Genomic DNA, 11052 nt, shown 5'->3' on the forward strand with positions numbered 1-11052 from the left:
TTCGTGTTTTTTTTAAAACCCAACCCTAAAACCTTTTTGTTGTCTCCCCCCCCCCCCCCCCCAAAAAAAAAATCTTACAGTTCTAGTTATAGGGCTTCACTTGAAACATGATGGTTTTTCTTTGGCGAAGGTGCGCTGCGCTTCATGCGGAGAATCATTGGACTGAAAGACGAGTACTACAATCGCTACATCATCAAAGGGAACCTGTTTGAACCCGTCATCAATGCCCTGCTGGACAACGGCACCCGATACAACCTCCTCAACTCGGCCATCATCGAGCTCTTCGAGTTCATCAAAGTGGTACGTAAACGTTAAATTCCTACCCAGATTAAAAATATGTCCCTTGACTTCTCAGAAAGTTTCAAATTTTTTTTCTCCTCTCCACAGGAGGACATCAAATCTCTCATAGCTCACATCGTAGATAATTTCTACAAAGCACTTGAATCCATCGAGTACGTTCAGACTTTCAAGGGCCTGAAAGGCCGATATGAGCAGGAAAAGGACCGGCAGAGTCAGAAACTCAACAGGTCAGTGAAGACTGTAAAATTATTGATGTAGTTGTTTTCTTTAAGGGACGGATTAGGATTTGTGTGGTGAGTTTCTGATAAAAGGTACAAACAGTAAATGTCTTACCTCCAGTAGATGACTTTTGGTGAAATCCAAGAGCGTTTGTCCAAGAGCAAAAGAGACTTCTGCATTCAACAACGTATCAGTTTATTTAAGCTTACATAAGTACGTGTTTTTGGATGGTCTTGGCAGCTTCTTTGACTGGCTGTTGGCCTCAGTTTCCAGGTCACAAATATCTGGACTTTGATCAAATAAAGATACTAAGACATTTAATTACTGCATGTAAGATATTAGCTGCTTCAGGATATCTGCAGGTTTCAGAAAGTCAAATTTAAGACTTTTTAAGATCATCTTAATTTCACCCTGAATGAAATTTAAAGCCAAAAAAACTATAAATATAAGGAATGTTTGGGGGAGCTTGATGCATAACAATCAAGTGCAGCAAAAACTGTGAACCAGGCTTTGTTCTCATGATGGAAGCAAAAACAGTAGGTTGCTAGCAAGGGTATATTAGCTGCTAGTTACAGGTAGGCGCAAGACTTTGAAAGATTTGTATTTTTTTTTAAAGGCACCATGTATGTGGTTATTTATAGAATCCCAGTTTTAAAAACCCTGTACTATCCCTTCAGGTTGTTGGCAACTATTAGTATTCTCCATTCTCAATCATGACTTTGATTTCCTTACGATATTCTACATGAAACCTGTTATCATCAGGTATCGTAGAGACGCGCGGTCTATGGACGAGGACGAAGAGTTGTGGTTCAATGACGATGACGACGACGAAGACGGCGAAGCGGTGGAGAGGAGGATGGACGATGATTTTTCCGACAGCTACGAAAAGTTCATGGAAGCCAAAAAAGGTAATCTGTTCAGCTGCGAATGTTTGACGCTCCGAAAACTTTTGCATTGAACTCCTGAATCACGACATGGTCGCCCTCTGTCGCCGCAGGAGCCGCCAACGGTGCCAACAATGGCAAGTCTGCTGCCATCCCACCCGCCTCGCCAGCCGTCACGTCAAGCAACAGCTCGTCTTCGTCTGTCAAAACAGTTGCTCTTCCTGCCACTCCTGTTGTTAAGGTAACCAAACGTCACAAGCGTGTATTACTGCCATTAAAAAAAAAATGTAAATGCCTCTTTCTTAATTTATTTCAAGCATGTAGGAACTTTCAGTGTTTTCTCTGTTTTCCTTTTAGACTGCTCTTGTCGGATTGGTGGACTACCCTGACGATGAGGATGAAGAGGAGGAAGATGAGGAGGAGGAGGAGCAGTCTCCGAGAAAGCGACCCCGTCTGAGCTCTTAAGGCTTATAATAGCTCTCTCTGGTTCGGCCATGGCGGAGGACGTGGAATCCCTCCCATTTCCTCTTTCCCCTGGCCGTCTCATTGGTCCTCGGCCTTCTCGCGCCACCCTCTGGTCTCTCAGAGGCGTTGCACCGAGCCAGACGAGCCTCCCGCCTTTCCTCAGTCCTGAACTCTGCTCCTTGTCCCTCTCTGGAAGGAGGTGGAGAGCTTCTCTGGAAAGACAGATTGCAGTCTATTTCCATAGGCTGTCTTTTTCTTTCTTTCTTTTTTTTTTTTACTTCTCCCCCTTCCCCCCATTTTTTTATTAAACATATAACCCTGTTTGGGAAATCCAAATCTCTTCTTCCATTTCTTTTTTACCACGGTTTTTTCCCTTTTCTTCAATCAACTGTCAAAACATGACATGGCAACACCAGTTCAGACACCAGTTTTTTTGTTTTTTTGTTCCCTTTGTATTTCTGTTGCTGCAACAGCCAGAAAGCCTCTACATCCATCTCCAAATCGAACCAGTGAGGCAAGAAGAAGCCAAAAACCCGACCAGCCAGCGTACAAACTGTTCAGCCGGCCGCCCAGGCTAGCGGGACTAGCCCTCAGATTTGACTGGCTGGAGCTGATTGTGTGCCACCCGGTCAGATTCAGAGGGATTCAGGCAGCGTAGAAACATTAAATGAAGGGGGGGGAATGAAGGCTTAGCTCCAGTAGAGCAGGACTCGAACGTTAAAAAAGCCATGGCATCCGTTTTGGTGGCGAGGCGCACAGAACACAGAACTTTAACACAATATTTTGCGGGATTGTGTTAGCCAGGAGTGTTGCATTTCACGAGTTTGTTAAAGTACTGTACATATGTTTCTTTGCCCTTTCTAAACATTTCACCCCTCTTCCTCGGCGTGGTTTTGAAAGAGGAGGAAGAAGCCCACCTGATTTTTAGTCTTTTTTTTTTTTTTCACAGCACAAAAAATGATGGGGGATCACTGATCCCCTTTTTTTTTTTTTTTAGGCGATTTCATTTGATTCAGTGTAAACTCTGGAAAAAGTTCAACATGTCAGTTTTAAGGATTCGACATAACTGTGGCAAAGTCACGTTTGTGGCCAACGTTTTGAGGATGTTTGGAGTTTTTTTTTTTTTTTTTTTGTCACTTTTGAGTTCGGCGATCTGCAACCGGATGGATCGGCTCCGGTTTTGGTTTTACCCGAGTCCGACCTGAAACGAGGGCGAGAAATTCGACTTTCAGACAGATCTCAGGTGCAGAGTTGGTTACCAGGCGACTAAAAGTAACTTTTCTCTACATATGTTTCCCCCCCCCCCCTCCTCCCCCTTCATGCAGTTAAATAAGTTGAAGGAAACGTGCTGCAATGATTTGATGTAAGAACGGGTGAGCCATTTCTTTAGTTCTGATTAAGACCTGATTTGACCCCCTTCACGCCCCTCCTGCGGTTGAGGCAGTGTAGCTTTTTAATGTCGTGTTTTACACGGTCAAAACGCACAACGTCAGATGAAGGGATTCGAAACTGTCGGAGAACGAAAGCTGTGGGGTCAAAGCGAGTGAAACGTCTGGACCTGAGCGGGGAACTGGCTTATTGCTCCTTTCTGTCGGCGTCACCCAACAAAGACTGATTCTGCTGAGTCAATTTGTACCAAGTGCATTTAGTACCACTATCCATTCTTAACATTTGTATGAATTTATTTGATAAGTTTTGAAATTAAATGTGATCCTGACATTGAATTTGTGATTTATTTATTTATTCTTTTTTTAATATGGTTTCATTCTTTTCTCTCCAGCCTGGGTTTAGCATCACTCGTTGACAATATGATCAGTGCATCCGGTTGTAAATAGATGCTAATTTGTGATTAACAAGTGACGCCTTTCTACGAGCTTACAACAGCTTAAGAGGCAACGTATGACCGAGCCACCTTTGACCTTTACTGTTATTTCTATAGCCCGGAGTTCAAGTTGTTTCTACAAAATGTGATTTATTAAAACAAGCATGTAGAACACATACATACAAACACAAACCGGTGCATCATACATGCTTGAAGTGAAAACTGCTGATTGCTTTGAGGATAAATGCTGCACTCGTGTGAAGGAACCACATCACCTTCTTGGCCCCTTTAGGAATATGTGATTAGTGTTAATCTCATGAACTCTTGACTAATATAAGGATCAACCGTGTGAACGGAGGAAGCTTCCCTTTGCTAATGGAAACGGTGTGAAAAGCCGAACATGCGCAAGCTAGCACTGTCATCGCATGGGTAGTTTCCATTTTACGTAACTGACACAAACTTTGTTCTCCATTTTCAAGCTTGCGCCTCAACTCCCAATCACTGCTACAAAACAAGATTTTTGAGCTAATGCAGAAAGTACATTTAAAAAAAAATGAACATAATGAAATGAGTGGATTTCCATAAGCTGTGATCGTCAAAATGAGAAAAAATATTTAAATGTATCACTGTAATTATTCTATAGGAGGTTCACTTTTTGAAGTACTGAAATATTTATGCACATATACTTTTATCTCAGTGACTTCATTTGGCCATCTGTACCTTACCTAAGGCGCCATCACCGCCTTCTTTGCACATTTGCACCCCCATGACGGTGCCTTAACTCGCTCCCACTCAGCTATAAAATGTAATTTTTAAGCTAAAACACTTAACTTTAGAACATAATTTGAGTAATATCTTTAAGCCGCTATCTTATGTATTTTATCAGTCGCAGTAATATATAAATAATATTTTTTTACCTCAAATCTGAAGAATATTCAGCTGTGATTTCAGCAGCATTTTTGTGGGAAAACAAATGATTATGAGTTAATTCTTGCAGCTCTGGAGATATTTACAAATTGAGAACTAATATCCCAATGTATGTCGGTTTCTGGAAACTGGATTCAAACATAATGACAAAATGACACTTCGTACTAGGGAGTGATTTTGGACAAAAGCTAAGTATATCATCCAGTAGCATACTGCTGCAGGAGATTGGCTGTTTAGTTAATAATAAAGTTCCTTAGTGAAAAAGTCAGAAGCATCACTTCAGCAAAAAGAATAGTCAATTTTCTACTTTCCTTTGAAAAAAAAATCAGGTGCTGTATAAAGTTAATTAGTGTTCTGTGTGTTCGAGAACAGGGATGAGACTGGATAACTTATTGCATACGCATCGACTTATTATTTCTTGATGACTTCCTCCTTCAGCTTGTCAGCCAGATGTTTTCTCTTCTGGAGCTTCTTCTTTTCCTCAGCAGAAATCTCCTGTGTGAAGAGGTCAGAACAGGCAGAAGAGGTCAGTGATGCTGAGCAACAGCTTCGGCCCGAATGTTAACAGAATGAACGCGCGCTAGCTTCTAAGCTAGCATGTGCATCTTTGAATTAACTAGAATAATCTCTTTCCAAAAGATTAGGTTTCAACACCTAAAGTTTCGTCTATGTGGGAGAAAACAAAACCACGGTAACACTAGTGGTAAACACTAAGTTTACTGTGCTTTCAAACGGTGTTCACACCTCTAACTTTTCCACATACTTTGTCACATGGCAAAGTTCCCTTCCCCAATGGATTTGCTGAAAGTTCGGAGGTGTGAAAACATTTGCAAGGCACCGACTGTGTTCACATCAGGGAGCTGATGGATCACCTTCTGTTTGGCGGAGTTAGTCGAGTGTTGTAATGGAGGAGGAGGGGAGCCGGCCCCGTTCATCTGGGGCTCTCCCTCTGCCTCCTGACGGACCGGAGCGCACGAGATCACACACAGCAAGAAGGAATTAAAGAATGAAAATGAAATGGAAAAAAAATGTCAGGAGTAAAAAGAAAGGAGGAAAGTCACTGAAAATCAATGGTGAGCTGAGAACTTAAAACATGGTGCAGGGTGCGTACACCTTTCCCACAGTAAAATTCAAACACTTTTCAAGCATTTTCAAGTTACTTTTTCAAACTAAAACATAAGGAAATTTTTGTTTTGACATGTTTTGCTCACACAAACACGCACACAAAACAAAACGTCCCCCAATCGTAATGACTTTGTTTAATGCGAATATATAAGATAAACCTTATTTCAATTGCACAAATCAGTAAGTCATAGAGCCATCGGGGATTAGAAATATTCATTAAATTGAAACAATCCAAATAAATCATGTCAAGCTGAATGATCTTCCTGCTCAAATTAAGCTTAAACACGATATACAAAGAAAGTCACAAAACAACCTCTTAAAAAATGCTCTTGCTGGGTTTTCTGGCTTTTAGCAAACACAAGTAATTTGGCAAATTCTAACAAACCTAATACTTTAAGTGAGAGCTTAAAGTTATTCATTTGGAAAGACGGAAGGCTGTACTTACCGAGTTGGCGGTTGGTGCTGGTGTAGGGCTGGCTGGTGGCTCCTCCAGGGCGGCCGTCTGTCTGATTTTCTGCTGTTCTTTCTTCAGGGCGTGCAGCTTGTCCCGCTGCTGACGCAGATACGCTGCCCTTTGCTGGAGCTGCTCCTGCTGTGACGGCAGCAGCTCCTGCAGACAGTTTTAAGTCCAAGAATCTGGAGTTAGCACAATCGTTTGGGGTGAAACGAAAATTAAAACAGTGGAAATCGTGTCACATTCTGGTAGGGGGGAGTTCACCGCTGGCTCTACGGCCTGCGGAAATTCTCGTGAGGTGGGTTTTGGAAATGTTTTTGATGTGTGCTAAACGTCTAACGAAGAGAGAAATCATCAGGCGGTGTAAGCCTTTACACCGGGCTCAGACTCACCGTGTATGGCTTGGAGAAACCCGCTTCTCGGTGTGCCTCCTCCAGGTAGGCCTCGGCCGCAGCCTCCCTGCTGTCGCTCTGCTCCGCGGTTTGACGGCTGTTGGCGTTGGAAGACTTGCTGGATTTTGTGGGAGTTCGCACGGCTGGCAGCACTCTGGGCTGGATGCTGCTACTGCCAGAGTCTGCACAGAGGATGTACAACGACCAACGGGAGCTGTGTTATCTTCAGGAACACCTTCTAACGTACAATGGAAGAAGAAGCTGCTTTATTGTCTCTCGCTGGAGGAAACTCCACCGTATTTTTTTTTTTCATTCTGACACCTGTGAACAGATATGCAAACATTTCTCCGTTTCTCTTGTTTGTTTTCCTCACAGAATTAATGTTTCATGTCAACCCAAAGGAGTTCTGTTGGATCGAGGTCCTGGGATTTTGGTGTTTTTAGAGTCGTTGCTTTGTTGAAACGCCGATTTTCATCAGCATTCCCTATTTGGAATAAGGCAACATAAGACGATCCGAGGTTTCTACACAAATTCCTGGACTTTAAAATACTCTCTCTTTTTTGGTAAAATTCTGTACAGTCCAGTGAACCGTTTTGTTTGAATAGCAGTCGAGTCATTATCTGTAGGTCGCACAAATAAAGAAACGACACAATGCAGAAACTGGCTTCGGATTTTGGTTTGTGGACTACAGCCGCTGCTTTTCCAGGACTCGGAATAACTTGGATCAGTAACGTCTTAAAATCTGTAGCTCTTGGACTTATCAAAGACAGAACGGAGCGCCTCAGAGCGATTGTATTTCTTTACGGGATCTGGTTAGTGATGTCGAGCTGCTCATTTTTTTCCACAACCTTTTCCTATGTTTAATGCTTTTGGGAGTCTCTGCTTTACCTGGTGTGCGTTTGGAAGAGTTGCTCAGTTTGGACGTCAACGTGGCCTCTCGAGCCTCATCGCCTTCTGTGTTTGGTTTATCTGAGGACCTTCTGGAAGTGAAGCCGGTCTTCTTCTCTGATAGCAGCCTCCTGGACATCTCTTCATCGTACTCCTCCTTTGACTTCCTAAAAAAACACGGTAGCAGGAGAAAACGGGTCTAGCACTGGAACAGAGGCGCAGTCGACTCTTACGGCAGCATCTGTTCATAAGCTTTTACTTGGCACTCGTGAAATAGTTGATGTAACAACTCCAGGATATTTCAGCGCAGTTTGGAGTCAATTGGAGGATCTTCAGTAGTTGTTTGATTTGCTACACCCTCTTCAGTAGATCATAAATACGCTACTGTAGCAGAGGCGAGGATCAAACTTCTTGGACCGGGGTTGGGCGAAATGGCTTGAAAATTGATTTTCTTTCTCACATTCTTTTCTAAAACATCTAATTACAAATGACAGAAACTATTTTTAAAAAGTGCTCTTCATTAGCCCTTCTGTGAGTTGCACAGAAGAGTATTTGGGGCCAGGCTGCAAGATTTTTTTGTTGATTTACGGGAAAACAATCATAATATTAGCAGAATAAAGACACAAATTTACCACAAGAACGTCTCAAAAAGTCGTTTAAATGAGAAAGAAGCTTCCATGGACGTATCAAGATCTGGCGTGAGCAGCTCAGTCTTTTGCAGATTCAGCCTTTTGCACAATTGTATCAAAGTTCTGCTGCTGTTGGTGTGTTAAAAGATCAAGTATTTCCTTTCTGTAAAACCAATGTCAAAGTATAACTCCATAAGACACGCAACATTCATCACTATCATTTTTTGTCGAAGCTCTCTTAAAATAACTGCTGGACATAAGGGGAACGCAAAGGGTGCAATCCAGATTTCCCGATGAAAAACTGTAACTTTTACTGATATATTATTTCAATTTCTCGAGTTGCACTTGCACCTCGTCGACGGATTTCTTCTACAATCTTTTGCTCGTGAAATATTTGTGCTACTTCAAGCTAATCCATTTAACCCACGGCGTGCACATACTGCAATCGGGCTTCTGCCACACATTTTTGCAGAGAGGAAAGAGTGAGACGTAGTTACCGGGACGGCTCCCTGTCAGAAATCCTGTTAGGCGTTTGTAACCTGCTGAACCAGACCGAGGACATCCTAACCTGGATGCTTTGAGACTCAGTGTCACCTAAATTCAGCGTTGGACAAACTGTTTAGTTATAAAGTGTTTCATCAGTCAAACCTCTTTCGAGACATTCGAAAAGCCTGACATTTTCTGTGATTCCTCTGTTGCTCTTAAAACTCGACACTGGACACGCTTTCCAGACTGAAATGTTCCCAGATGTAACGACCTAGAAAAGGAAGGGAGCCAGGCTGGAGGTAGCCGATGTAGCAGAGCGAGACAAAGGGGATGAAAATTTCCTCATCGCGTTCTAACTTGCAATTCTGATATCCTAAATTAGCTGAAAGCTAATGAGCTTAGCCACATTCCTATTGGATTTGCTGTGTTTTATTTGGCCTGGCTGTCGCTGGCAAAATCCCATTAGAGAGCTGGGAGAGAGGAGCTTCAAGATGCCAGGTCAGCGCATACAGACAAGAAATGCATAGTAAACAAGAGTAGTGTGAGAGGCTGCACAGAACATAACCACAACCTCAGTGTGGTTTATGGAGATTTTCTGTGGCAAACCAACACAAACTAGAGCATAATTATGAGGACATTGGTCAGAGAAGAAGCCAATTACTCCAGGGGAGCTGCAGAAATCTACAGCTCAGGTGGGGAATATGTTGTCAACTATAGCTGATCACAAATCTAGTCTTTACGGAAGAGCGGCAAGAATAAAGTTCTGTTGGCAGATTCCCACAAGAAAAGGCAAGCTTCTACGATTGTGACCTGGTTAGATGAAATGATTATGTGGGGATTTTTGTTTTTCTGGTGCAAAACATGAAAACTGAGGTTCACAAATTCTCTCCATCTGATCTGAGTGTGCTTTGGGTATTTTTCAAAACATTCAGTCTCTACCTGGGCAAAGCTGGTGGAGACCTACAGCGTTATAAATTCCCAGGTATTACTGTTTGTTACTTTAGTCAAATAAATAAATAAATAAATAAATAAATAAAGTGGTTCCAGGTATTGAACCAGGTGGTATTACTCCAAATACATGCCATACTTGACACATTTTTAGTTATAAAACATTTTCAAAAATCATACATCATTTTCCATCCTCCACACAATTATTCGCTGTGCAGTGTCAATGTATCAGATAAAATCCCGGTAAAATATGATGAAGTCTTTTTTTTTGCAAATGAGGAAGAACTTTACGGGGTGTGAATGCTTTTCAGTATTTGAAAGAAACCAAGTTCTAGATTTAGGCAAACCTGGAAAAAGTCGGTGTTACTTTTGGGCCTTGCTTCTGCTTGCAGAAAATCAGCCTTAACTCTAGTAATAATCACGTCCAACTCAGAGACTGACACCGGTCTCCATGTTGGTGTGGTGGTTAGAATAATCCTGCTGAATCAGTGTAGAGTTTGCATGTTCTTCACCTTTGTGCCACAGTTTTAAAGCATACGTGTTATATTAATTGCTTAATTTAAAATGCTCTCAGAAAGGAGCTGTTGTCTTCCTTTTATTACTACAGGGACTGAATGGATGATGTCAGAAGACACTGACAGGTCAGCAAAAATGGGTTCATGGGCTACATCAACCACGTAGCCTCATTGTTGGTCCTAAATAATTGGTAAGATGGGAATGGGAAAAGAGGAACCTACCTGCATATCAGCGTTTTTGAAACAGAACATAACAAGTGAGCGAAAAATAAACAGAGGGGACGTACTTGAGGACTTCCTCCAGGATTTTCATCTCTTGCTGCTCCAACTCGGTCATCACGTCAACCCCATCGGTCAGACACTCTGGTAGGGCCCCTACACACAGATTTCATTTGCAGAATTCACACAATGAAAACGCCTGCTTGGACAGGCAGAAAAACTGCGTTTTGTGTTCGTTTCTTCCGCGTACCGTTTTTTTCTTTAATGACTCTGAGGGCCTGGAGCTGCAGCTCCATGTTCTTCTGAACCATCAGCGAGCGAAACACCTGGAAGTCGTCCGTAGCCAGAACCGGCTGGAACATGTCCTGGAAAAAACAAAACAAGCAAAAAACAGAAATACAAACTTATTTAAAACGAACAAACACACGGCAAGGACGCTGCTGTAAAGGGTAGAATAAGTACATCCAAGTGTGTTACACTTAAATGTTTCAGACTCAGAGTGCAACAACATCTCTCTCCCTGTTAAATCAAGAATTAACATTCATCAACCACAACATTTTGGTCTAATATCACTAGTTAAACTTGATTACTGTCAGACTTTTTGAATCGTGAGATCACTTAAATAGAATCTGCTTGACAACATGAAGCACGTTACGCAATCTTAAAACACAAAACATCCTAGCCTCAGTTAAACGCCGTGTTCCTGATTCAACAATAAGAAAGGAATTGGACAAAACCTGCATCCATGGTGAAAACCCCCCCCGCTGCTGACCAAAAAA

The 11052-nt window shown here is 42.2% G+C and overlaps 2 protein-coding genes across 3 annotated transcripts in view; one reads left to right on the forward strand and one right to left on the reverse strand.

Annotated features, from left to right (window-relative positions):
* Nucleotides 1-2288, forward strand: part of ppp4r3b (protein phosphatase 4, regulatory subunit 3B) — a 10786-nt gene extending 8498 nt beyond the window's left edge. Inside the window, exons 12-16 of the mRNA XM_015017662.1 lie at nt 131-300; nt 388-527; nt 1282-1427; nt 1517-1644; nt 1761-2288. Of these exons, the coding sequence (XP_014873148.1) occupies nt 131-300; nt 388-527; nt 1282-1427; nt 1517-1644; nt 1761-1868 (692 nt within the window). The 3' untranslated portion in view covers nt 1869-2288. The remainder of the gene's footprint in view (nt 1-130; nt 301-387; nt 528-1281; nt 1428-1516; nt 1645-1760) is intronic.
* Nucleotides 2289-3820: 1532 nt separating this feature from the next.
* The window catches only part of cfap36 (cilia and flagella associated protein 36), a 19407-nt gene continuing 12175 nt past the window's right edge, over nt 3821-11052 (reverse strand). The window contains exons 4-10 of one of the 2 annotated variants that reach the window (XM_015017664.1): nt 10524-10638; nt 10342-10429; nt 7477-7643; nt 6589-6770; nt 6188-6352; nt 5490-5573; nt 3821-5112 (exon numbers count right to left, since the gene is read on the reverse strand). In XM_015017664.1, the coding sequence (XP_014873150.1) occupies nt 5029-5112; nt 5490-5573; nt 6188-6352; nt 6589-6770; nt 7477-7643; nt 10342-10429; nt 10524-10638 (885 nt within the window). In that variant the 3' untranslated portion in view covers nt 3821-5028. The remainder of the gene's footprint in view (nt 5113-5489; nt 5574-6187; nt 6353-6588; nt 6771-7476; nt 7644-10341; nt 10430-10523; nt 10639-11052) is intronic. The other variant, XM_015017666.1, reaches the window with a different exon arrangement.

The sequence above is a fragment of the Poecilia latipinna genome, unplaced genomic scaffold, assembly GCF_001443285.1.
Source record: "Poecilia latipinna isolate Pla-1442-1.1 unplaced genomic scaffold, P_latipinna-1.0 Scaffold2175, whole genome shotgun sequence".
Lineage (NCBI taxonomy): Eukaryota > Metazoa > Chordata > Actinopteri > Cyprinodontiformes > Poeciliidae > Poecilia > Poecilia latipinna.